This window comes from Trachypithecus francoisi, unplaced genomic scaffold, assembly GCF_009764315.1.
Source record: "Trachypithecus francoisi isolate TF-2019V2 unplaced genomic scaffold, Tfra_2.0 Lachesis_group17, whole genome shotgun sequence".
In the NCBI taxonomy this organism is placed as follows: domain Eukaryota; kingdom Metazoa; phylum Chordata; class Mammalia; order Primates; family Cercopithecidae; genus Trachypithecus; species Trachypithecus francoisi.
The window spans coordinates 21,148,484-21,176,375 of record NW_022681462.1 but is presented as its reverse complement, the minus strand read 5'-3'; the positions used below and the strand labels follow the sequence as shown (position 1 = coordinate 21,176,375).

Genomic DNA, 27,892 nt, shown 5'->3' with positions numbered 1-27,892 from the left:
ACAAGGCATCGGGAGGGCACAAGAACTGCCAGCATCACAGTTAGGTTGTTGAAGCCTCGTTGATGGGAAATTTGATTGAGAATGTGTGGTTATTCTAATAGTAGTTGAATTTTTGTAAACTGTGGACTTTGCCACCACCAACTAAGTGCTGTGGATGTTGTCATATTTGCAGAGTCCTCTATGAAAAGTTGTAGTCTAGGCCGGGCGCAATGGCTCACACCTGTAATCCCAGCACTTTGGGAGGCCGAGGCAGGCAGATCACGAGGTCAGGAGATTGAGACCAGCCTGACTAATGCAGTGAAACCCCGGCTCTACTGAAAAAAAAAAAAAAATACAAAAAATTAGCTGGGCTTGGTGGCACATGCCTGTAGTCCCAGCTGCTCGGGAGGCTGAGGCAGGAGAATTGCTTGAACCCGGGAGGCGGAGGTTGCAGTGAGCTGAGATTGTGCCACTGCACTCTAGTCTGGGTGACAGAGTGAGACTCTGTCTCAAAAAACAAAAAAGGTCATAGTCCAGTAAAAACCAGGACACAGAGCCTATCTTATCCTGGGGCTTTGCTCATATCTTTTATATAGTTAATTTTGTCTTTCTGTTCATTTCATGACTTTTAATGCAGAAAACACATAATACTACTAATTTTCTTAATCCTAGGCAGCACCTTTGTAACAATATCCTATTGTAGTGAATAAATGAACTAATCAATCATGTAATGAATTAAACTAGCATGTGTCTGGGAGTGGGCTGGCTCTTCAAAGGATACAAAAAAAATTTTAAGACATACTTTCGTCTTCTAAGGGCTAACAATTTAGCTGATAATATGGGATATAAACAGATGACAATTCAGGAACAAGAGGAAAGCATATGCAATGAGGAGCTAATTGCATAAGAGGCTGTAACTTTTAGATTGCTCAGAGAAGTGAAAGCTGAACTCTGTTTATAACGTTCCATCTGATTCATTTTTCTCATTCTCACTGCTACCATCTTGGGCCTTCTTTATCATGTCAAGGTTATTGCAGTAATGAATACATTTCTCCCTGCCTTCGATTCCTCCTAATCATCTCTACTTTGTTACTAGGCTGACCATGAGGGCCACTTTATAATAATGAAAGGTACAATCCACAGTGAAAATACAACTCCCATTAACATTTGTATGCTGAGTAATCTCTGCCTAAAGAAAGCACCATGACTAGATGGTTTCATACAAGAATTCTTTCCAACCTTTAAGACACAGATAATTCTGTTATTTAAACTGTTTCAGAGAGGAGTGAAAAAAGAATACTAAGCCATAATAATTGTAACATAATTAGACGAATTTTTCTTTGAACGTTGATGAAAAATGCTGCATGAAAACTAGTAAATAGTATCAAGCCTAATAGTAGAATAATAATATACAATAACTGGTGGCTCATTCTTAGAATTCAGTGGTGGCTTAATAATACCAATCTATAAATCTTTTAAATGTATTTCATGATATTGAAGCATCAAAGGATAAAAACTTTTGATCTGTCCAGTATGGTGGCTCACTCCTGTAATCTCAGCACCTTGGGAGGCCGAGACAGGTGGATCGCTTGAGCCCAGGAGTTCAAGACCAGCCTGGGCAACCTAGCAAGACTCTGTCTCTACAAAAAATACAAAACATAGCCAGGCATGGTGGCATGTGCCTATTAAACTTTTAAACAAAACAATTATTCTTGGTCATAGCACTATTATTTAATACTATTCTAGAATAATACTGGAATTCAATCCAAGGCAATGAAGTATAAGAGGTATAAATATTTTCACGCCTGTAATCCCAGCACTTTGGGAGGCTGAGGCAGGTGGATCATGAGGTCAGGAGATCGAGACCATCCTGGCTAACACGGTGAAACCCCGTCTCTACTAAAAATACAAAAAATTAGCCAGGCATGGTGGCGGGCACCTGTAGTCCCAGCTACTCGGGAGGCTGAGGCAGGAGAATGGTGTGAACCCGGGAGGCGGAGCTTGCAGTGAGCCGAGATCGCACCACTGCACTCCAGCCTGGGCAGCAGAGCGAGACTCTGTCTCAAAAAAAAAAAAAAGAGGAAAGGAAATTATTATTTACAGATAATGTGGTTACATGCCTATAAAGTCCAAAAAAAATCAACTGAAAAAAATATTAGAAATAATGAGAATACTTTTATAACCACCTGATGGGTTCTTCCTGCCCATTACATAAGCAAAATCATTTCACAGAGACCATGGCATTACAGTAAAGAAAGAGTTTAACTGATGCGAGCCTGGCCACACCATGCGGGAGATAGACTCAAATCAATCTCACTGAAGCCTCAGAGGTTAGGAATTTTTCGAAGGGGGTTTTTCAAAGATTCCTGGTCTTAAACTCTTGGGCTCAAGTGACCCATCTGTCTCAGCCTCCCAAGGTGCTGAAATTACAGGTGTGAGCCACTGTGCCAGGAAGATTCAAAGATAGTTTGGTGGGTAGAGGGCTAAGGTGTGGGTGCTGCTGATTGGTTGGGGATACAGTCATAGGAGTGTGGAATATGGTACTTATGCACTGAGTCTGCCTATGGGTGGGGCCACAGGACTGACCGAGTCCCAGGGCCACCCAGTTGTCAGAAATGCAAAAGCCTGAAAAGATATATCCAAAGACCAATCTTAGGTTCTACGATAGTGATATTATTTACAGGAGTAACTGGGGAAGTTGTAAATCGTGTGACCTCTAGAATAATGGCTGGTAATTATTTAACTATGCCTACATCTTAGAAAATTCAGGCCCCTTTCCTCTTCCTAACTTGGTGATCTTTCATTAGTTTTACAAGGGCAGTTTAGTTTTTGGGAAGGGCTGTCATCATTTACACTATAAACTAAATTTCTCCTGAAGTTAGCTTGGCTCACATCCAGGAATGAGCAAAGCCAGCCAGCTTGTGAGGCTAGAAGCAAGACAGAGTCAGCCATGTCATATCTTACTTATCTTACTGTCATAATTTTGTAAAGGTGATTTCAGTTTAAGGTGGTCAGTTATGCAAATATATACAAAAATTAGAAGTTTTTGTGTTTTAACATTAACTACTTTGAAAATATAATAATGGGAGAAAATAATCCTATTTGCAAATGGAGTACAATCATAAAATATTAAAAAGCAGAATCCATTTTTTAAAACCATAAAACTTTATTAACAGACATCAGAGAAAACCCGAAGTCAGTGAAGAGCTATAATTTATTCTTGGTTAGAAAGCTTCAATAGGGTAAAGACGTTACTTCCCCAAAATTAATCAGTAAACTCAATGGATTTCTTTCAAAAATGGGGGAAGGTACAAGGACTTGACAAAATGCCCTTTCATGTGAAATTCAGGATGGCTAGGACAATGTTACAAAAATAAAAGTAATTAGGAGTGCTAATTCCACCATGATAAAGTGTGGTAAAACTTTAGCAACTAAATGGCATGGCACTAGCAGAATGGATGTGCAAAACAATGCAACAGCTCAGAGAATCCAGAAATAGATCCAAAATATATGAGAATTTAACACAGGAAAAATAGGCACTTTATAAATCAGTGGGGAAAGATAGACTACTTGCCATCTGGGAAAGAAAACTGAGGCAGATTGCTACTTCATTTATTTCAACAAGATAAATTCCTGGTTTATCAAAATGGTAAACATAAAAAGTGAACTCATAGAGGTATTAAAAAACATAGATTTGTGTTTTTGATACCCTTGTGTTAGGGAAGACCTATCAAGCACGGCAGAAAAGTCTGCAGTCATGACAAATATTGATAGATATGATATTAAACAATTCAAAACATGCATTTCTATAAACCACTCCCCCACCATAAACAAGGTAAAAGACAAAGTATGGAGGCAAATATTTTCACCATCTATGATAGTGAAAAAATTAATATTCTTAATTTACAGAGCTTACAAATCAATGTGAAAAAGAGAAACATCAATAGAAAAAATGGGCTGAGGCCGGGCGCGGTGGCTCAAGCCTGTAATCCCAGCACTTTGGGAGATCGAGACCATCCTGGCTAACACAGCGAAACCCCGTCTCCACTAAAAAAAAAATACAAAAAATCTAGCCGGGTGAGGTGGCGGGCCCCAGCTACTCGGGAGGCTGAGGCAGGAGAATGGCGTAAACCCGGGAGGCGGAGCTTGCAGTGAGCCGAGATCCGGCCACTGCACTCCAGTCTGGGCGACAGAGCGAGACTCCGTCTCAAACAAAAAAAAAGAAAAATGGGCTGAGAACATAAACAATTTACAAAGGAAAATAGTTAAGTAGCCATTATATGTAATTGGAAATAGCCATTTTACTAGTATCAAACATACATGGACACACATGTGTGTGCATAGAGATAAGACTGGAAAGGTTTTTAGTGGTTGTCTCTGGGGTGGGAGTTTGCATAAAATTCAGTTTTTTCCTTATTTTTTAATTTCGCTTAATTTTTCTACATGGATCTGTGTTTCTTTTATAATCAGAAAAATACCTTAATGCCATTTTAATTTAAAAATAAAAGAAGACAAGGAGAGTTGAATATTGCTCCAAGAGCTGCCAAGATTCCAGAATGTTTGTTCTCTCCAAGAAGCAGTCAGCTCCAGCTTTGAGGGACGTGGCCTTGCTTAAGAGACAGCAATGTTCTTGAGTCTGCTTTCAGGGTTCCTAGAAGGAAATTGTTAAGAAGCTTCAGAGTCAAGGAAAGGAGGGGTGACTGGTAAATCAGCTGGGAAGCTTTTAAAGATCCTGTAGCCCAGGCCACACCGTGATCTGATTCAGTGGGCAACTCTGCCTCAGGGCCCAGGCGTCAGTGTTTGTGTGAAGCTCCCCCAGTGATTCCAGTGTGCTGCCAGGGCTGGGAGCCACTGGACCAGAGGAAATCTTTAGCTCCATTTGGATGAGGAGCTCTGTCTGTCTGGTCCACAAAGGTCTAGGGATTGTCTCAGCCCAGATCAGAGGACTTGTTGGGGAAGAGAAAGAGAGGGGCTGGGGGACCAGGAGGAGGGAACAGTTCTGAAATATACCAGAAGACTGGAAAGCCTAGATTGTTTAATGGAGATTTGGGTTTACATGAAGAGTCCTTTAAGTAGATGGAAGGAAAGGTGTGTGCGCGTGTATGTGCATGTACAGGCCTTTTTTCTCACCCCATAAGTGGTTCTGTTTTTGTCCTTTTTAGGGCTACAGAACGGGCTACACGTACCGCCACCCCTTTGTTCAAGAGAAAACCAAACACAAAAGTGAGGTAGAGATTCCAGCCACGGTCACAGCCTTCGTGTTTGAGGAGGATGGTGCCCCAGTGCCCGCCCTGCGACAGCATGCCCAGAAGCAGCAGAAGGAGAAGACCCGCTGGCTCAACACGCCCAACACCTACCTGCGGGTCAATGTGGCTGATGAGGTCCAGAGGAGCATGGGCAGCCCCCGACCCAAGACCACGGTAAGGGGGAGCCCAGGATAGACCCGGGCAGAGAGGGGCAGGCTGCATTTGCAGGATGAAGCAGCTTTAAAACGGGAACAGAACAAACCTCTCCTGCCCCAGGTTAGTGGCATCCTCTTTGGGCTTCCTGTTTGGCCTCTGGGAGCAGCTGCTCAGACCCACTGAGCCCCTGACCGCTTCTTCCTTGACCTCTGCCTGAGTTTTTGGATCTAAGGAGCAGATTTCTCCAGAAGGCAGTTGGACCAGGCACATGACGCAGAACCAGTTGGTTTCTGTTTCTTTCTCCCACATCCACAGGGGGCTTCTGGGAAATTCAAGGGAGGAGCATTTAACATTGGGACTTCAGATCTGATGCAAGTCCAGGAGGTGGGCTGTACAGCCACTTCTATGAAATTACCTTTTCTCTCCCTCTCCCCACCCACAGGCTCTCAATTTCTCATTAACATAAAAGTAGCCAATAGCCAAACAGAATAGCTCTTCATGAAACGATATGAAGCTCTCCACCGTGGCTCATGCCTGTAATCCCAGCACTTTGGGAGGCCGAGGCAGGCAGATCACGAAGTCAGGAGATGGAGACCATCCTGGCTAACACGGTGAAACCCCATCTCTACTAAAATTACAAAAAAATTAGCCTGTAGTCCCAGCTACGCAGGAGGCTGAGGCAGGAGAATGGCGTGAACCCAGGAGGCGGAGCTTGCAGTGAGCTGAGATCGCGCCACTGCACTCCAGCCTGGGCAATAGAGGGAGACTCCATCTCAAAAAACAAATAAACAAACAAACAATATGAAGCTCTCCAAACTCAAATCAAGTTGCCTAATACTGAAGCCCAAATGGTTGCCTGTGTGTCAAAGCTGGTTCCCAAGGTTCTGACCCCGACTCTTGGACGTTCTTTATAGCCGACCTTTGGCCTGAGGGCCTTCATTGGTAACTGGGTCATCTGTTGCCCTTCTCTGCTCCTGGAGACAGACATCAAACATGTCCAAGAAGAGAGAGTGTCTATGAGTAGGCTTGCTGACCTTCCACGCAGGCCGTTGGGCCCAGATCTCATGGGTGGACCACCTGGGAGGACGCATGGGCCTGTTCCCTCACCTCAGCCCCATGGCCTTGTGTTTGTGCAGTGGATGAAGGCGGACGAGGTGGAGAAATCCAGCAGTGGCATGCCAATTCGCATCGAAAACCCAAACCAATTTGTGCCTCTCTATACCGACCCCCAGGAAGTGCTGGAGATGAGGAACAAGGTAAGTGGAGGCCATTTATCCCACTCTCTCTTCTCCCACATTGGGGATCTCAAGTCCCGCAAACTGGAGCTGAGTTCCCAGGATGTGCCTGACTCGCTGACCTCTCACATGCCTCACAGGAGAGGGAAACTACCATTGACTGACCATGGCCCAGGTGTCGTGCTAAGTGCTATACTCATGTGGTCCCATAACCCTTTACCGAGAGCGGGGCTTGGTTTACACATCCGCTGTGTCTGAAAGGCCTGCCTACAAACTGAGTTTTAATGAATTTTCTACCATTTTCCTTTTGGTTTATTTACAATATTTCAAGATCACTGTGTTTGTTTCCGGACCTTTGCCTGACAGTTCACTTGCGTATATTTTTAATGTTACTTTAAAACTGCAGTTGTAGCAGGCACCTCTAACAGGTCAGATCACTCACAGGATAGTGTTGCAGTGTGTGGGCCTGGATACCCTACAGCACTTGTGAAAATTTAAATTCATGGGTCACCCACCTCTACCACCCTCCTTCCCTCTCCCCTCTCCCCAGACATTCTGATTCAATGGTGGGAAGGGGTGGGTGCCTAGAATCTGTATTTAAAACAAATTCCTCATGGGTTTCTTAGGATCAACTGTGCCTCATTTTACTTGTCATAGTTTACAGCTCCTTCTAGTTTCATGAAAATCTGGTGCTTTACATAAATTGCTAATTCACCCTGGAACAGACTTGGAGGCCCCCCCTTAGACTGCAAGGATTGCATTAGGACAGGAGACGGGCTCCCACACCGCTGGAGGACCTTTCCAGACCCCAGGCACACCAGTATGCCCCCTCCCAAACTCCACGCTGACCCCGAACAGCCAGCTCACCCTCCCTCTCCCCTTTCCACACAGATTCGAGAACAAAACCGACAAGATGTGAAGTCAGCGGGACCTCAGTCCCAGCTCCTGGCGAGTGTCATTGCTGAGAAGAGCCGAAGCCCGGTACAGCAGAGGCTGCCCCTGACTGGCGGGGAAACGTGTTTGCCTTCGGGGTCTTCTGTGCCTGGGGCTGGGCTGCAGGACCCTTGAGTCCTCATACCCACCTTCCCCTGTGATCTTGGGTGCCGGTGCTCTTGCTGCAAAATGGAGGCCCACCTCACAGGGGTGCTGTGAGGACCAGGGAGGACAATGTCTGATGGCCCTGGTGGGCACTGGGCAGGGGAACAGCAGCCCAGCCTGCCCGCAGGAGTGATGCGGCCAGCTTCCGTACCTCCTGCCATGGAACTCCACTCTGTCCTCCCTTACTACCCCATGAAGTGGGGACTCACAGGCTTGGGGCTGGAGACTCCCGGGTGTGCCCAGCCCTGAGTGTGTCTGACCTCTGTGCCTGGTATGATGCCATCCAGCCAGAGCTCTGGGAAAATGATCACGTACCCACAGAGAGGGGCATGTAGACAAGACCTATGCTCCTATAGGGATGGGAAGGGACAAGATTGCCCACATAAACCCACATTGAGTTAGAAAGTATGGTCATTGTTTTTGTGCTTGAGATAGAACAGTGTTTTGTCTAGTGCTTAGCAAAAGGGGTAAAGTTCAGAATTCTGGCATGTGTTTGAAATCACTGCTGCTCCTTGCAAGGTACCAATGGACATGACATTTTCCTTAGCAGTAAAACTCGGGGAAATACAGGAAATGTTCCTCTCTAAAGGGCAAATTGTGATGATGCAGTGATTTCAGATCAAGACTGCATCCCACAGGGTGGGTGCCCGTTGGCAGGAGAAGTGCAAAAGTTGCATCATCATACCTATCTCCCTCCAACCCCAACTCAGCCAAGATGGGGAATACTGAACATCCTGTAGGGTCAAGGATAGGAATAGCCATGTTCTGGGGGGAGGTGAGAGTTTAGTACAATAAGCAAAACTTAAAAAACAAACAAAAATCTCCCCTGCCATTTATACCAAGTGCTCTTCTCAGAGTCCCTCTTCTTGGGTTTTTGGTCTTGGATTCTCAGTTGACTCCATGATTCCCTACATTAGGCCTGCTGTGGCCTCCCTTTTGGAAGGGGCCCAGGGGCCAGAAGACCTGGCAGGCCAGGGCAGGGAGGACTGGCAGGCTCCAGGCTCACCGCTCACCTCCCTTTGGCTTCACTCTCTTTGCTCCTCAGCTTCAGAGCGCTGTGTCCTCAAAGGCCAAGATGAGGATGCTGAATTAGGAAAAAGGGCTGTGGAGTCTGAATTTTAGTCCCTATCTTGGGCTAGAGGGGTCAAAGAATTCCTGAAGCTTATGCAAGGGCCGGCTGGTCAGCTCCTTAGAGCCAGGGGCTCCACAGAGGTGGCAAGACCCAGTGATTTTGCCAGTATCCCTGCAGGGACCTGCGGTACAGGCAGGTTGAAGATCTGAGACTCAGGAACCTTGGCCCCTTTGTCACTTACAACTGTGTGCGAAACAGGACTAACAGTTTGGACTGAGAGCGCTGAAGCTGCTGTGTGTTGTGCATATAACTTAATGCTGTGTGTTGTGGCTTGCACTGCTGTGGGGGTGGGCGGGGAGGGCAGTGGTGGGGAATGGCTGGCATGAAGCTTGCTTGAGCCAATGCTATGCTTGCTGGGCTTTGGCTGACTGCCTTTGGGCCACCAACTGTATTTGCATAGTGATGGCTTGGAAGTGTCCATAGAAGGGATTGCAATAAAGGTGTGTCTTCCTTCTGCTTGGGAGCATCCTTTGATTTTATTTCAGGGGCAGACTGTGGACCCCGTATATTCATCCAGCCAGTTGCAAAAATCTGGGTCTAGGGGTGAGGTAGCAATGGGGAGAAATGAACAACCCCTACCCCAAGGCCCTGAGCTGTTTCCAAGGAGCTGCATGCCATGCTGTCCCTAGCAAGACCGCTTGCAGCCACATGAATCTAAAAGGAAGCTGGGGCCTGCGCCCCAACTGCGGCGTTCAGAGAGCGACACACACTCTGTGGTTAACTTTCAGTCTACAGAGAGCCAGCTGATGTCCAAGGGCGACGAGGATACCAAAGATGATTCAGAGGAGACGGTGCCCAACCCCTTCAGCCAACTCACTGACCAGGAGTTGGAGGAGTACAAGAAAGAGGTGGAGAGGAAGAAACTAGAACTTGATGGTAAATGACCCTGAGGCACCCTTGCTTCTAAGTCCCCAGGGTGGAGGGAGAGCTCAGGACCACCAAGAGAGGACCTTCCTGCTTATCATCAAAGAATGTATCTACCGTAGTTCCATTGATCGCAAAAATGCCCTTCATTGCTCTGTTCCTAACAGTTACTCAGTTCCTTCATGATGTCACTTGACCCTCTCATAAAGGAGTTAATACTTGTAATGTGCTTAGAGAAGTGCCTAGAAATATGGCTTAGGCCAGTAAACACCAGATCAGTTTTAGCTATAATAATGATCATAGTCATCATTATTATTTCCCACCAGGTCTAGTATAAGCCTTTTAGCCAGGCAATCAAAACCCTCCACCAGCTGACACCTTTATGTCTTTTTCTCCTTTATTTCAGAATCTTGAGTGAAGCCCATCTCTCCATGTTGACTCCCAAATATTCACTCACAGTAGCTTATGTGCCCTTGTTCCTACCTTTGTCTCTTCCTGGCATGGTTCCCCTTCTTGGCTAGCCTGGTCAGTCATCCACACTTCCGGCTTCCTCTCAAACCCCTCTCCAGCTAGGAAGGCCACCCTCTCACCCTCTCTATTCCCCTAAATTGAGCTGCCCCTTCTCTTTGCTTCTTGACCACTTGGGGTCTGAGACACATAATTCAGCTTTTGGTTGTGTCCACTGGGCTAGACTGTCACGCCCTCAGGGCAGGGTCTTCCACCATCTCCCCTCCTCATCCCAAGTCAGCCACCTTCCTGGACACAAAGCAGGCACTTAAAAAAACCCTTGTTGGCCAGGCATGGCCTGTAGTCCCAGCACTTTGGGAGGCTGAGGCGGGTGGATCACTTGAGGTCAGGAGTTCGAGACCAGTCTGGCCAACATGGTGAAACCCCGTCTCGACTAAAAATACAAAAATTAGCCAGGCATGGTGGTGCACACCTGTAATCTCAGCCACTCAGGAGGCTGTGGCAGGAGAATTGCTTGAACCCAGGTGGTGGAGGTTACAGTGAGCTGAGATCATACCCACTACTCTGCAGCCTGGGTGACAGAGGGAGTCTCCATCTCAAACAACAACAACAAAAACCAAAAAATCCCTTGCTGGCTTGCTTGGGGCTCTAATGTGCCAACCAAAAAGCAAATAAAAGAACATGGCACTTTATATCCCTAGGGATTGCTTGGACAGAAAATGTAAATTTGATGAATTAAACAATAGTTACATGCAAAGAAATCATGGGTGTTTTTAAGGGGAGTCAGCAAAAAATAAATAAAGGGAGTTGGTGGTTGTGGGTCCACCTCTTACCTGTTGATGTGCTCTGTGCTCACAACATAAAGCTCCTGGCTGGTTCTCTTCAGAGACAAGACAGGAATGAGAGCCAGGCTCTGGTCCGGCCGTGTGCAAGTTCTCCTGCAGTATTGTCCTCCACATCTGGAGTAACATATTGGTAGGTGTGTTTCGATGAAGGAAACATGACTCCACCCTCTCCCATTGGCCTTCCCAGGGAAATAGCAGAAATCTAAAAAGGTTAGGGGGAGCAGCTAACTTGAGCCAGAAGGTTAATTATCAGCCAGAAGGACTGATGACCACATAGAAAACAGTAATTTTTAGAAGGCTTTATTTCCTTGCCCATCTCTTCTCTATTTGACCTCTATCCTGAGGCGGTTTTCTGTTTTTTTTCAGGAGAGAAAGAAACTGCCCCAGAAGAGCCTGGCTCACCTGCAAAGTCTGCACCTGCTTCTCCGGTGCAGAGCCCAGCGAAGGAGGCAGAGACAAAGAGCCCTTTAGTCTCTCCTTCCAAGTCTTTAGAGGGTGAGTCCAGCTGAGCAGGCTGGGAGGGAGGGAGAGGGGTGCATCTGCAGGTTGGGAAGGTGCCCTGCCTTCCGCCCGTGTTGCCCCAATCTGAAAATCTTTCCCCTCTGCTATTTCTAGGGAATCAGAAATAGGGGTTATCGAGTTTCCTGTTGTTTCACTCACAAGCTATAACACTACACCTTGCAGCTTAAACCCAGTGTAAGCAATGAAGAATAAGTGGCCCCCGGCTCCTTGCCTCAACTCAGACCTGGCTGTGGCTGTTAGGCCTTTCCAGATGCACTAGCCCCTTTCTCAGACTTTAACGTGTATAGGGACCATGTGGGGATCTTGTGAAACTGAAGATTCTGCTCATTAAGTCTGGGATGTGGCCTGAGAGGCTAAATTTCCCAGGTGAGGATAATGATGTCATACTCAACCTTAGCGGCACATTGGAATCACCTGGAGCTTTAACAGGCTTGATCCCACTCCCAGCTTTTCTGAGTTAAGGAAAACTCAGAAAAGTCTTGAGTCAGGTGGGTGAGGAGTACAGCCTGGAGTTTTCATATCTCTAAAGTGTGGTCCAGGTTGAAAACAGCTTCAGTAGAGAGATACTAGCTTCAAGAACTGAGTTCTAGGCCCAACTGAACTGCTAACTAGTAATAACTGCTAATTTTAGCAAATCAGATAGCATCTCTGTGCCTCAGTTTCATTGACTGTCAGATAGGGCCCCTAATATATTCCCTTTTCATACATGTATAAGGGAAATGTAGGTGAAAACATACTTTGAAAGAGTAAAAGCAGGACTTAAATAATTTAAGATGCAATTATGGTTATGGTTAATAATATACATAAAGTGGATAAGAATTATAGTTCCTGGCCACCTAAATCATAAAAGTATCTTTACTGAGCTCCTGGAATCACTCCAGGGCATGAACACTCCATCCCAGGTCCCCTGGAGACCCCCACCAGACAGAGCCGTCCTACTATCCAGAGAGCAGCAATATGGTGGCCTATTGGAATCTTCTCCCTCTGGGATAGAACGGCCACACATGTGGATTCCAATAGAATCTCCAACCCTGTGCTCCCTCCACAAGCAAACTACTGCCTCATATGAAGCGTTGCCAGAGGAAACCCGTCTGCTTGAGGCCAGAGCCCAAGTGGATGTCCCCCAACTGTTGTGTTCATTGTGTCTCACCGTGGTGTTGTCAACCTGTCTCCACAACGTCTTCCTTTCTCTTCCCATTTGTGCCTTCATCAAAGGAGTTTCCTCCGATTCTGAATACTTGTCTCTGTAGTAAGTATAGAGAGGCTGTTTACTAACTCACCGCAACCCTTGCAATGGGGGAGGGAGGATTTTTTTTTTTTTTCTCCAAAAGAAATAGATTTCTCCCCATGTTTTTCTTTTGCGACTCACAACTCTGCCTTTGGGAAGTTTTCTGGCTGTAAAATTCATGGCCAATTCCACATGCACTATGCATGGATTAGGCTTCTCTATGGGAGATGTGGATATACACACATAGGCCACACACATACACAAACACACAAGCACACACGCCCAGAAGCAACAAGCTCCCAAGAGTTTGCAGGCAGTAGGGCCAGCTCTCAGGCACTCCCGGTGGTAGAGTGCTTATGGCTCTCAGGCGCTCACTCTTCCTAATGCACAGGCACCTTGAAGGAGCCTGTTGCCTCATCTAGGTTTTGGGCTAGAGCCTGAACTGCGCTATAAGGATGCATAGAGGGCCTGGTCTGCTAGGGTCTTCAGGACATGTGTTCCAGCTGCAGGAAGGAAATCCAGGGCAGGAGAGGAGGCTCATGGAGGAGTGGGACAAGGGCCAGGAGGGGCGTGCAGTGGGTGGGATAGCTGTTTACCCACTGCCTGACATTTTATACCCTATAGCAGGATTTTTCATTCTTCCCCTGGAGGGGCCCACTGTTGAGTTGTTAGAAGAGTTGTCTTGAAGACACTTCCCATAACCCACTTCCTGTAACAGACAGAGCTAGTGAGCATGGCACTTTGGAGCAGACCCTGCATGACGAGGACACAAGCTGTAGTTGGGTGGGGAGCCTGGTGTGAAGCCTTGGCCGGGCTCCTCACAGGCTTGCCCAGCTCCTAGGCAGACAGAGCTGACCCACCATGCAAGTCTCTGCTATTTCACATCTAGCCCACCCATCAGATCGGGGATGGCTTTTTCCAACCATTTGCTACCATGACCTCAAATCCTCTTATGCTGAGTCACCTCAGTGTCACTCCTCATCTGTCTACCTGACTCCTACCCCATCAGCCTCTCTGAAGGCTTGCCATCAAAGAGAGCCTTTGCATCTGGCCATCTGTGCTATCACCTTCTCTTTAGCTCCTTTTGGACCTTGTCCCAGCTCACCTTATCCTCTGCTGAACCCTCAGGACAACTGGCTATGCTTGCAAAGAAATAGCCCTGTATTTGACATCACATGATCAGCTCTGCCACTAACTAATGTAGCCATCTCAAAGAAGTCATTTAAAAACACTGCTGGACGGGAATAACATGAATCTTTGCCTTTCCTAACCCACAGCATGTTGTCAGGATAAAATGAGCTACTGAATATAAAAGTACTTTGTAACATGCTTTACGTAAGTTAGTCCTTTTTATCTACCATGTTCTCCAAATTGTAAGAGCTAATACAGCACTTGATGTTTGAAGCCACTAAGTTTTAGGGTGGTTTGTGATGCAGCAATAATATTTGGTTAAGTCATGGTGAAGAATAAGAACTAGTATTATGGGAACTGGTTCTTTTGTGGGTTGACTGGGGTTGATGGGGCTTAGCTGGATGATTTCTGATCAATGTGATATCCACGGAGGGCTACAGTCAGTAGGGAACTTGACTAAGCTGGAAATTCCAAGATGGTGCACTTACATGCCTGGTACCTCAGCAGGGGCAGCTAGAAGGCTGGGCTCAGCTGGGACACTGAGATGGCTGGGCGTCTGTCTGTCTGTCTGTCTGTCTCTCTGTCTCTCTCTCTCTCCCTCTGTGTGGTCTCAGGACCCACCCATGTGGCCTCTCTACATGTTTTCCATCAGGGTAGTTGGACTTTATACATGTTTGATATAAGGCTCCCAAAACTGTGAAAATAGAAGTTGCTAGGCCTTCTTAAGTCTTTGGCCTGAGGCCTGCTCTGTGGCACCTCCACTGCATTCTATTGGTTTTGCCAGCCACAGGGCCAGCCCAGATTCAGTGTGGATACCCGGAGGGATGGTTCATTAGGGTCATATGTGCACACAAGCTGTACCAGCTACTGAAAGTATATTTGGGTACTTAGAGGAACATTTATATCCCAGCTGTGGTGAGTGGATGGGAGGCACAGAGTCCACTGCATCCATTTATGAGAAGCTCTACTTTCTTTTTTATCAGTGGTACTCTCAGTTTTGGGGGGTAAGTAAAAATCGCAGAAAGCATAGCATTCTAAACTTACGTTTCTCAATGTGTGGCCAGTGGGCCTTTTGTATCAGAATTACCTGGGGACTTGTTAAAAATTTCTATTTCTTGGCCCACCTTCTGTTTCAGTTTATTGTGAGGACAACACTAGGAAGCTGCATTTTCACAAGCTCTCTGGGTGATTCTTTCAGACACTGATGTTTGAGAATTTAAACCCAGACAGAAACTCTGTTGCAAACCTCTCTGCGTAGCCAGCATCCAGCTCAATGGTCAGCCATGGGCAGCTCAGCTTGTTGCTCTTCTTCCTTTGTGCTCTGTTCTTTGAGCACCTTTGGGCCTTTTTGACTGTTGCTGCATGAGTGCTCAGCCTTTGTGTCAACATAGAACATGGTTTTTTTTTTTTTCAAGGTCTTTAATGAATCTCTCTATGACCTCTCTATGCAATGGTATGGCACTGCCGTTTCAACAGGGAAATAAAAGCAGTACATGGCAGCGACCAATTCTCCATGCTTTTGGAATGTAAGTCAGGATCTGTCAGATTGACCTTGTGTTCAGAAGTGCATCAGCAAATGCTGTTTCTAGGCCCTCCACTGGTGTCTTCTCTGCTGCAAAGAGAAGACTTCTCAAAGCTGGGGGGCTTGAGGCAAGGGGTCATGTGTTTGAGCCTGAGATGTCAGCAGGCCAGGGAGGAAAGGCAGCCTTGCTCCTTCAGTTATGCAAGGTCCATACTCCCTCTCCATGTCTTTACCCCAATGCATGGCCACAGAAGAGCCCAGCGGCTGAGCTGATGCAAGGCACCCTCTGTTGAGCCTTCAATCTGGCCTCACTTGACAAACGTCAGCAGCAGTAAACATGGCTTGAACATGTTGTCACTGAGCTGCATGATGATTGTCAGAGAAGTAAAAGACAGAGTTTCTGTCATGAACAGTGTACTTGGGTGATGAATAGACTCTCAAAAGAAAAAAAGATAAATGACACATGCAAGTGTAAAATGAATATATGAGCAGTGGGTTTAGAGGAAGGCGAGCTCATTGTCCAATGTCAGGGGAGGCTGTCCAGATACAGTGTGACTTGAGCCAGACCTTGGATAGGTACATGCTTGGAGCGGCAGAGAGGAGTGGAATGGGTTGTGCAGGGGTGGTGCCTAGGAAGCTGGGGGAGCTGGCATTCCTGGAAGGGGACTGTATTAGGGTTCTCCAGAGAAACAGAACCAACAGGATATGTAGAGGGATAAGAAGAGACTCCCTAGGGGAATTGCCTCATGTGATTATGGAGGCTGAAGAGTATGTTGTCTCTAAGCTGGAGAACAGGACAGTCAGTGGTGTAACTCAGTCTGAGCCTGAGGCCTGAGAACCAGGAGCTCTAAGCCTGAGGGCAGGAGAAGATGGGTGTCCCGGCTCAAGAACAGAGAGAATTTGCCCTTCTTCCACCTTTTGGTTCTATGTGAGAGGGCCCTAAACAGATTGGATGGTGTCCAACCATGTTGGTGAGGGCAGATCTTCTATATTCAGACTACTGATTCAAATGCTAATCCTGGACGGGCGCGGTGGCTCATGTCTGTAATCCTAGCACTTTGGGAGGCTGAGGCTGGTAGATCGCCTGAGGTCAGGAGTTTGAGATCAGCCTGGCCAACATGGTGAAACTCTGTCCGTACTAAAAATACAAAAATTTGCTGGGCGTGGTGGCATGCACCTGTAATCCCAGCTACTCGGGAGGCTGAGGCAGGAGAATCGCTTGAACCTAGGAGGCGGAGTTTGAACGAAATTCCATCCCCCGCCCCCCAAAAATGCTAATCTCTTCTAGAAGCACCCTCACAGACACACCCAGAAGTATTGTTTTACCAACTCTGTGGGCATCCCTTAGCCAGTCAAGTTGACACATTAAAATTAACCACCACATGTTCATTGGTGGCCAAGAGACAGCCAGTGGTTGGAGGCTGTGGGCTAGTGAGAAATCAAGTTGGAGAGGCAGAGTGTCCAAACCAGCTCTGTGCCTCCCACAGAAGCCCCCCTCCTCTTCCAGCCTCTAGAAGCCTTTTAGTCCTTTGTCTCCCAACCCACAGGGTCTGGGTGTGGGCCCTGACTTCCGAGTCTAGTCTTGCTCCTGCCACCTGTTCTCCCAATGCCTCCTGTCTCTCCCCCAGCTTTCCAGTCACCATCATTGGACACAGCCCCCATTTTCCAGCTTCTGTCCCACTCTACTCACTCCCAGAATATCCCCTATTCCCAGAGCTCCAAGTTCCCCCCATTCAGGAGACAAAGTCAGAGGTTCTTCTTAGAAGAGGCTAGAAGGTGAGTTCCCATCTGACCCTAGTTCCTGGGGCCTCTCCCAGCCTGGTCTTCAACCTGTTGACAGAGTAGGGGTCTAGGCTGTCAGAGCCTGTCCTCAGTACTTTCCAGGGGCCTAACACATGTTGATTTCTGGAGCCCTGTCCCTTCTCTTGGCCAGTGGAACCCTCCAGTGGTCTCTGACTCTGTAGTTGAGGGAGTAATGACCTTAGTTAGGAACCTGGCTCCTCTAAGCCCCATTTTCCATTTGTCATGACTCCTCAAACAATTCATGATGTGGAACCTCTCTGAATCATGGCAGATGCACTATCTGTCGCCCCCACTTTCTACATGGTGAGAAGAACCTTGAGTGTTGCTCTCCTAAACTAGACACACAACAGGGACTAAGGCTGTTGCTTAGGTTGACAGCAGGGCAGGTATGGGCAAAGGGACATGGATGAGGGGCATGGTTGAAGGATGCCATTGGAGTGAGGATACTTGTTGCTACCAGGCAGGAAATGACACTTGGACAGAAAGTGGGAGCCCCTCTTATCCATAGTTGTCTTCATGGAGCTAGAAGGCAAGTGCCCAAACCATCTCAGAGGAGAGCGCCAAGGGTCAAGCTTGAGAAATGCATCCTGATGTGTCATTCAAGTGAAGGCCCTGCAGTGAGGGTCTAGGTTGAAGTTGCAGAGCCATGGATAGCCAAGGAAGATGAGAGGGAAGACCAGAGCAGTAGGTAGAGGAGACAAAGGCCAGCACTCAAGGCTGGTGCTCATTTACATGAGTGGATCCAGTTCAGCTTAGAAGGCTCAGGCTGGGATAGACAAGAAAAGATTAGGTGATGGTATTAGCTTGGTTAGAATAAATCCATCCATATATTCATTTATTTGCTCATGCCTTCAACCATTCATGGATTCCACAGACCTTTTCTAGTGCCTTCTGTGAGCTAGTAACATAGGTCATTAGACACAGTTTTGCCCTAATTTATTTCAGTTTATAAGGGGGAGGAGATAGGCATAAAAAATAAGTGTGGGCTGGACGCAGTGACTCATGTGTGTAATCCCAGCACTTTGGGAGGCCGAGGTGGGCAGATCATGAGGTCAGGAGCTCGAGACCATCCTGGCCAACATGACAAAACCCCATCTCTACTAAAAATACAAAAATTAGCTGGGCATCGTGGTGGGCACCTGTAATCCCAGCTACTTGGGAGGCTGAGGCAGGAGAATTGCTTGAACCTGGGAGGCAGAGATTGCAGTGATCTGAGATCCCGCCATTGCACTCCGGCTCTGGGTGACAGAGCAAGACTCCGTCTCAGGGAAAAAAAAAAAAAAAAAAATACGTAATCGTTTTGAAGTTGCTAGGATGGAAGTTTAGAAAGCAGAGGCAGAAAGGAAGGAGTGATAAACTCTACCTGGAAGTGGGAATGAGGATCAGGAGAGACTTGAAGGAAGAAGTAACACTCAAGCTGATTCATTATATGGAGTGAAGGCTGGGGACACAGAGGAGAGAGAAGGGCCTTCCAGAGGGGAATGGGCTGGGATGATAGTGAGAGGTCCGGGGACCGGCAGCTTGATATGGCAAAAAGCAGGCGAAGTGGGAATAGGAGAGTGGACAGAGAGATGGTTGTGTCCAGCCTGGTTTATGGCACTTAAGAGTACTGCCAGGTGATGGCCACAGGATTACGTGGCAGAACGGGAGAGGAGGCTGGATGAGGATGACAGAACATGGGCTGGGCAGTGGGAAGACTGGGAGCAGTGGCCAAAGTCTTTGCTACCAAGAGGGAGCTGGTGCTCCACAGTGGTCTGGAAGGGCACTTTGACTTGCCCAGCAGTGTCAGGAGTTATGAAGACTTTGTTACAGGGAGATCTGGCCCAGGTAGTTCACTAGTCCACTCTAACTGTCCACAAGTTACCCTACTCTGTCCCAGCCTCCATGTAACCATGCACTTCCCCAGACTTCACCCCTGTTAAGACTCCAGGCTTTTCCTAATACTGAGTCCTTCACTCACTCTCTCTGTAACACTGACTATACCTTCTGCATCACCCACGATCTCATACACCCCAGCACGCCAGTTTCCTTCTTGTGATGTGGCAACACACACACACTGCATTCATATGTGCCCATCACACATGCACCACACAGGTGTGTGACATGCTCACTCACATTCACGTCCTCGCATATGCTCATGTGTACTCACTTGCACACACAAAGACATTTGTAGACGCTCACTCCCACACTCATATACCACTCACTGTCACACACACTGGTTTGCACATGCCCACACCACACACATCACACACTCATGCTCACACACACTCATGGCAAACAAACTCACTTGCATACTCAAACTTACACACACACACCACACACAACCTGCCCACTCTCACACACACACTTGCACACCCTCACACACGCTCACTTACACACTTGCACACCCTCACACACACACTTGCACACCCTCACACACGCTCACTCACACACACTCCTTTCAGTTCCCTTGGTGAGAAGAAACTGAACCGGAAGTTGGTAAGCCGAGGTATACCCACCATGGTACTGTGTTCTTCAGCCTTCTTAGCTGTACAGCGAGGAGGAGGGGCATCAGATGATATTTACCTTGCTTTCTACTTTTCAGTCTGTGGTTTTACAATCTCCCTGACTCTCACCCCATCCAGGCATCTGAAAGGTTGCATGGAAGCAAGGTTGAGTGAGAGTGGGGAGGGGGAGAAAGGGCGGAAGGAGGGTTTGGTTTCTGGGGCCTGAGCAACTCTGGCTTTGAATATGCCAGCGATCCCAACAGATTCCCAGGTGGAATAAAGACCTGGGGGCCCCAGTGGCTGCTAGAATGGGCTGACCAGGGGTCTTCCTATTTTGACTAACATGTCTGGGAAATATGGGGTCCATGTTATATAAGGAATTCCACTGTCCCTCTGCCTACTGGGAAGATATTCTCCATATTTCTTGGAGTTCCTCACTGGTGTAGAAAATGAAATAGGTTTGAGAACATGTAATTTCCATATTTTTATTGGTGAATCTGAGCTGGTTACAGCAAGTCCTAGATGTCTCCACCAAGCTGTACACCTTACGCCTTCCCCTTCCTCTGTGTCTGTTTCTTCTTTCTTGCCTACAAAAACTGAGCTGGACCCCAGCTGGGCCCCCTGCCACATTCAGACATTAATATCCATCTAAATTCACAGACAAGAGCCCAGAGCTGCCAGCCTGCAAGGGGGTGTTCCCAGGACAGGCCACATGGAAGGGGGTGCAGATCAGAACGCAGTCCTTCCATCTGTCTCTGGAAGCCATCCCTCAACATCAGGCTGACCCTCCCCTCGCTCTGGATTGACTTTATAGAATTCTCTAGAAATGGTTCTGTTAGCCCCAGGTGGAAGCTGTCACCTGAATGAAATCTTACGATCATATCTTCTGATTTTTTTCTAGAAGGTACTAAGAAGACAGAAACAAGCAAAGCCGCCACCACAGAGCCCGAAACAACCCAGCCGGAAGGGGTGGTGGTCAACGGGAGGGAGGAGGAGCAGACGGCAGAGGAAATCCTCAGCAAAGGCCTGAGCCAGATGACCACCAGTGCTGACACGGATGTTGATACCTCTAAGGACAAAACCGAGTCGGTCACCAGCGGCCCCATGTCCCCAGAGGGCTCACCTTCCAAGTCTCCCTCAAAGAAGAAAAAGAAATTCCGAACCCCCTCCTTCCTGAAAAAGAGCAAAAAGAAGGAGAAAGTGGAGTCCTGATTCATGACACTCGTGGGCTCCCTCCTGCCTCCTCTCTCTCCTCCCCTTCCCTTCTCCCATCTCTGTCCCTGCAAGCACAGGGCCAAGGAGGGATAGAGTAGGACCCTGGACCACACTCGGAAGGGGAACTTAGAGATCGCCCGACCAACCCTTCGTTTTACAGTTGCCCCAGAGAAATCAGGTGACTTGCCAAAGGTCACACAGCTAGTTAGCGGCAGAGCCTGCACTCGAATTCAGGTCTCCTGACTTCCAGTCCCGTGCTCCTTCTGCTACACAGCACTGCCTAGTTGTGGGCCACCTTTGTTTAGATGCTGCCCACCAATCTGAGCCTAGGGCAAGAAGGCCAGAAATGGGCCGTGATCTCTCACAGGCTCAGACTAAATCAGACCTAATAAGGTCGAGGCTTCCCGAGTAAGGTCCATTTCTTCACAGGAATCCAATCTCCTGCAGATGGAGCTATCTCTACATTTAAAAATCTCTTCTCTTTTCCACTTTGGGTCCCTGCCCTGCTGCTCAAAGCAACCAGCCAAATTGACCCCTCCAACAGAAAGTAATCTTTGTTCCCAAGGGCTGATGGCTTAGCTTGTACTTCCCCAAACATTAACCCTGAGCTTTCTTCATGGAACCTCTTGAATGATGGATGGAAGAGCTGTAAGAGGTGGCAGGCATAAGGGCAAGCCATGTAAGCTGAGGACTGGGGATGGTTTCATCAACGTAAGAGGCCAGGAACCTGACCCCTTTGTATTGTGCGTCTCAGGCACTTCAAAACTAAACCAAATTTAGCATAGGAAAAAGTTGTTTAATGCTCAGGGTAGAAATTTGGGGAAGTTGAAATCCTCTGTTGGCTTTGGGTTATATAAGGAGGATCAAAACAACAGAGGGAATGCTATGACTTTCTAGCTTTGCATGACACCTGGAGCAATGCACTGTACCTGCCTCACTCCTGTCCAGCAGTAAGGTGTCCCCTGACCTTCCCTCACCCCCAGAAACACTTGCTTACAGACCGAAACTGGCATCTTACTCTTGGCACCTTGATTTGCACCCTCTGAGGTTCCAATTCTGAGTCACTCTAGGTCCAGCAGAGGAGAATCAGAAATGAGCCCTTCAGGATTAATCTTCTTGCACCAGCTCTCAGAGAAATGCTGGGTGTCCCTGTCCCTGTCCCTATCTGTCCATCGTGGGGCCTGGTAATGGCCACGGTTATCGTTTTCAATGCCACCACTGTCTTCTCATGTTCTTCCGTGGGGCATTGATTAATGAGCATTGTTGGCTCCTAAAAATTAGACAATCCATTCTCTTAAAAGCACAGTGTCTTGAAAGAATATTTTTCCTTTTCATCTGACTATTGTGAAGCTATTTTTGAGAGTTCTTAATCATAGTTTCCCACTTTTGAGCACTTACTATCTATAGACACTGTGCAGGCTTCACATACATTACATCCTTTAACCCTCACAGTAATCCTTTGAGGTGGGTAAGATCATTCCCATTTTGTGGGTGAGGAAATTGACCCCCTAAAAAGATAATTGACTTGTCCCAGCTGACTTGGCTAGAAAGATCTGGATTCTGGATTTGAATCCAGGTCAATCTGAGTCCAGAGCCTTTGCTCTTAACAGCTATGGTGACCAGACAACTTTAATCCTCAGGGGTGGTGGTTTTCATCCAGGACTTGTCTCTATGACTGGTCTCCATTGCATAATGTTAGCACTTGAAGCAAAGGTAGGGAACTCCCTGTGCTCATCGTCATCAGTGCACGTGAAGTTCCCGGTCAGTGTGGACTGTGGTGATGCTACTGTGTGCCTCTGACAAAGGGTAGGCAAGAGCCTTCTGGTTGGGGCAGGAAATACCATCCATAGTTGGCTATTTCTTGAGAAGGAAGGAAACTGACCTAGTACCAAGGTAAACCCAACACTGTGTCTCTCTAGTGCAGATTCCTAACTGCTACCCCAGGCTCCATCTGTGTTCTACTCCCTGATTGGGTCAAATTTTAGGAGGGACAACCCACTGATGCCTCAGAAAAATCTGTCATGTGGGAAATGCCTTTAAAAGCCAATCCCTTGATGCCTTCTTTTAAAAAGTATATTTCACATTCATTTATCCTCTCGTGGCATTTGTTAAGGATCCACCGAGCACCAGGCATTATGTTGACATTGAAAGAGAGCCATCATTATGACTAGAATAATAAGTGGCAAACAATGTTGTGAGAATGGTGAACACAACCTCTGATGCAGCCTTTCCTGTGCAAGTTGTACTTCAGGGGTGATGTTGATTGCTTCTGCATTCAACACACTCTCTTTATTCCCTTGACAATGAGGCCTCACTTAGGTGAAAATGTTGGATGGAGTCTTGCTGCAGCATTATTTTTGGAATTTATGCCATGGCCCACTTTCTATTGATAGATGAAACCTATCAGTTGGTTTATTCTTCATGCATTCCAAAAACATGCATTGAGCTTGGGTCAAGGGCCAGGCATGAGGATAGGCATAGTTCCTGCCCTCAAGAAGTTCATGAACATAGGAGGTGTATAGACAAATTGCAAAACAGGCAAGGGTACCAAGGTGGCATAAGGAAGCAACTATTAACTGTCTTGGATACCAGAGAAACCCTGAGAGAAGCAATGGCTGTTAGGGTTTTAAAACAAAGAGAAATTTTCCAGTAGAATGAAAGGGTTGGCAGGGCATGCCATGATGAGGGAAGAATGTGTGCAAAGGTGTGGATGCGTGAAATGCCATGATGGGTTCCACTGAGCAATGTGGCATTGCCAGAGCATGATGTGGAAGCTTGGGGGTTGAGGGGTCCCTTCACAGGTAGGCAGGGCTGAATCCTAAGGAAACTGGTAGGAAGTGTGGAGGAGTTAGACTTGTCATGGAAGGGGTTTGGAGCCCCTGAAGCCTTTAAATCAGGATAGAGTCAGCATCAGAATTGCATTTTAGGAAAATCCCTTTGGTGGCTGAATGGAGACTGGATGGGCGTGGGATGGTGGCATGGGAGCTATGAGGCCTTTTTGAAATGTCAGTACTGAAACATAGTTGATGGCCTGCTTTACACAGTGTTTCCTCTACAGCAAATAGTAAGTTTCCAACACAAAATTTATTTCCATAAAAATCTTTGGATAAAGCACCTTAAGAGAGATTTTCAATAAGGAGAGGGGAGCATTCAAAGAGCTAATGTTTCCAGTTTTATTTTGTCTTGGTGCAGAATTGCTGGGAGAAGTGTCCAGCCATCCTGCCATTTCTTCCCTTGCGTAGAATGTGGCACACTTAGCTCCAGGCTTGAGAACATGCACCAAATGCTACAGAAACAGACATGTGGTCCAAACAAATCTACAGGCTATTAGAAAGGCCATTTTCTTCGGCTCTGGATAAAAGTTGGCTGAAAACTTTGACCAGTATCTGACTGGAGAAAATATGTATTCAAGAACTCAGATTTGGCAGGCAGTAGGTTCATGTCTGGTTGAGCTACTGTGCCTGGATATGCCAGAGAAAAGGGTAACATTTGAACCAATGTGCTGCTCTGTGGCTGGTTGAGCTGGGAAGTGGAGAGGTTTCTGAGCTTATTTCCATCGGAAGGCAGGCAGGAGGAGAGAGGACAAGAAGGATTCGTGGTTTCACAGAGACAGGCTTGGCTCCAACGACTCCCTGCACAGTGTTGGCTGCACCCAACAGTGGCATGGGAGAACCATCCATACCATGTGACCTTCCCCCCAAACGGCAGAAAGAGACATCTTCTAGCCCAGATCTGAACTCCCTAAGAGTCTCCTGGCCTGCATGTGATCCAAGTAACTGTCCTACTTTGGCCAGTTGACCCCCCTCTACTCTCCTATAACTAAAACAGGGTTCTTCCTCTGTGAACAGATAAGCTCTTTTTAAAGGACTTGGGGGAAATTGGATGAAGAACAGTAAGTTCTTATAGTAAGAACCCCACTGTAAAGCACTGTGCTCTGCCAGTGGTGCATGTAGACTGAACTTGAATCCCATTCCCTGTGGATGACACTGTCACTTGCTTATGGTGACATGGCAAGACAGTCATTCAGATGTTTGGCATTGTTGTAGCAGGGCTACTGTCCGTGTGGGGGAAAATGCTATAAATCCACTTCTTTGATTGCCATGGATTTGAAAGAACCATTTCCCTAATAGCATGATTCGCCTCTGAAAGTCTAAAAATAATTTTCAATTTTTCCGTGAAGGTATGTGGAGGATAGACACACAGCCTTACCCATAGGTCTGCATGACATGTTTTTTCTTTTCTTTTTTTTTTTTTTTTTTGGAGACGGAGCTTTGCTCTTTGTTGCCCAGGCTGAAGTGCAGTGGTGCAGTCTCAGCTCACTGCAACCTCTGCCTCCCAGTGTTTCAAGCAATTCTCCTGTCTCAGCCTCCTGAGTAGCTGGGATTACAGGCGCCTGCCACCACACCCAGCTGATTTTTGTATTTTTAGTAGAGACGGAGTTTCACCATGTTGGCCAGGCTGGTCTTGAACTCCTGACCTCAGGTGATCTGTCTGCCTCGGCCTCCCAAAGTGCTGGGATTACAGGTGTGAGCCACCATGCTGGCTAACATGTTTTTTCTTATGTGTGAATTTTATGTTCTAGTTTTGGGACAAGGGTAATCAGTTCTTGACTACTGAACAAATGAGAGAACATTTGCCCCGTACTCATTTTACACATGCAGGTCAGCAGAAACTCTAGAGTTGGTTGGCATAGTTGCAGTTGACTCTGAGCGTAGAGGAAACAGGTCTTTTTACATTCTCTCTCATCACTTGAGCTCAGTTGAACTCCCTAAGACCTTAGCACTCAAAGAGTCTGAGAAGAAATGAGGGAGAGGCTCAATTTAAGTTCTCCACTCCCACAGAAAGGACAGGGCACCCTACAATTTAAAAGCCAATGGGGCAGCCTATCATCTGCTTCACATCTGTTCTGAAAGGGATAGTTTAATGCAAGAAGTAAGAGGCCTGTAAGTGACTCTAAACTCATGAAATGTGCACATTGGTTATCTGTGCACATTTCCACTTGCAGCATAATATAAGAAAGCATACACGGAGTGTAATTACTTCCAGAAGCCGTGTCTCACTAACCTATTCAGATGTGGCACACTTTCTGTCATCAATGAGAGACCACACAGAGCTCGGTCACCAAGGCATGCCCAACATTCCTTTACCTCTCACAGTGAGCAGCCACACTCACCCGGAAGCAGTGTGGGGACTTCAGTGGGGTGTCCTTTAGTGGAGAACACCTTTCATCATTTTTATAGAGACAGTTCCCTTAAGAATGTAGGCTTTTCATCGTAGGAACAATTAGGAAGAATCTCCAGTTGGGAGTGTTCTTATATACACAGAAATAATGGGCTGCATTGGTTCATTCTTAGGTGATAATTAGGTTTGGCTATATTGATGTTTGGTGCCGCTTACCTTCTAGATTTTCCCAAAAGCTGCGTCATTGCTACAGGAAATTGTGGCCTGAAGATGAGGGAGAAATGATCACTACTGATGCAGGGGAGGGGTTCACGCAGAGCTGGAGTCCGAGGCTCAGTGTGAGAAAGCACTGGCGGTTTTCTAATAGAGTCAGGTCCTGGGCTCCTCTCCTCACCCACTGTGTCCCGAACTGAGGCCAGCTGTGATCGGCAAATTACTTATCTCTAGGTAGTTTAAAGAAAATGTAAGAGTTTGGGGGGTGGTGGGAGAATAACTGTAGAAAGACCCTAAACTCTTCTCTCCCCCAGCAAATTATCTTATATAATGTTTAAAAACCCAAAGGCCAGATCTCCCCTTTTAAAGTGAATCGGAAGGAGGACGGCAATTGGACCGGGGCAGAGGGGCCACACTTAAAACACATTATAAAGTGGGAATATATTTCAGGGAACCCCACCCCCACACTTCCACTCCACCTCACACCTGTTGGTCCTGCTTTGTGGGTGATTGATTGATACCCGAGGACTGCTCCACCTTTAAATTCCTACAATTTATGCTGCAACCAACATCCCAGTGTTTGCCCTCTCTGGGAAGAGGCCAAGTGGGGGAGAACATACGTTCCAGAGCCTGAGATTGCCTGGCTGGGGCGTAGGCTAACAGGAACCCAGTCTAGATAGAGTGCAGGGTTCTCTAAAGCTGTGGATGGTTTCAGTGAAATGTCTGTGTCTGACAATCGTCACGCAAGAGTACTACTTACTGTCTTCCCTTGTACATACATTGTCTGCGTTTAGCTTTTCCTAGTATTGTGAGGTTTCAAATAGGGGTTCCATGTAAATACTGTTTCTGCTACTGAAATGCCGTCCCCCTGGAGTATGCATCACCCCCACAAATGGTTTTGCCTTTCTCTATGCTAACACTTTTTGAGCCACTGACGTGCAGATTGACGGCTAGTTTCTTGGGCTTTTATTTTGCAATTTTATATGTATACACATGTAATATATATATATTTAAGGGTTGGTTTTGTATAGTTTTCTGTTTGAATCTCTGAGCACCAAAGCTGCCCTTTGATTTTTCACGAGAACTTTCCAAAGCCACTTCCTGAGCCCTCCTGCTGCTTTGGTGTCTGACGGTGATGCTGGGGTGGCATCTCTGCCTGTGAATTTCTGTATGTGTGTGCTGTTACCTCACCTGCAGATATGATCCGAGTAAATCTAACGTGCTTGGCTTCCGAGTGTGTGTGCCCCGTCTCTGTCGGCTCCTCAGCTCTCCTGGCTTCCAGGGGAGAAGTCAGAAAGGGGGCCCTGTGGAAACATGGACCGTGCAAGAAAATTGTACCCTTGAGGCCATTTCTCACACGTGGAAAGCTGAACATGTGTCTACTTGTGTTCTGATTTGGGAAGGGTGGTTATAAAATACTAGACTCCCCTGAAAAGGAAAAGGCCGTGTGAATTTGAAACAGCTCTGTGGAGGAAGCTAAGTTTAGGTGGGTTAGGATAGGGGAGGAGCATTGTACAAACACACACGTGGATGGCCCTGCAGGGCAGCAGCCATCGCAGATCTATAGG

At 47.0% G+C, this 27,892-nt stretch overlaps 1 protein-coding gene across 2 annotated transcripts in view; it reads left to right on the top strand.

The window, feature by feature from the left end:
- The window catches only part of ADD2 (adducin 2), a 111,401-nt gene extending 83,845 nt beyond the window's left edge, over positions 1-27,556 (top strand). For both annotated transcript variants that reach the window (XM_033175008.1, XM_033175009.1), the window contains exons 11-16: positions 5,142-5,399; positions 6,518-6,637; positions 7,508-7,597; positions 9,575-9,722; positions 11,390-11,518; positions 20,617-27,556. In XM_033175008.1, coding sequence (XP_033030899.1) covers positions 5,142-5,399; positions 6,518-6,637; positions 7,508-7,597; positions 9,575-9,722; positions 11,390-11,518; positions 20,617-20,927 — 1,056 coding nt within the window. In that variant the 3' untranslated portion in view covers positions 20,928-27,556. The remainder of the gene's footprint in view (positions 1-5,141; positions 5,400-6,517; positions 6,638-7,507; positions 7,598-9,574; positions 9,723-11,389; positions 11,519-20,616) is intronic.
- Positions 27,557-27,892: the final 336 nt, after the last annotated feature.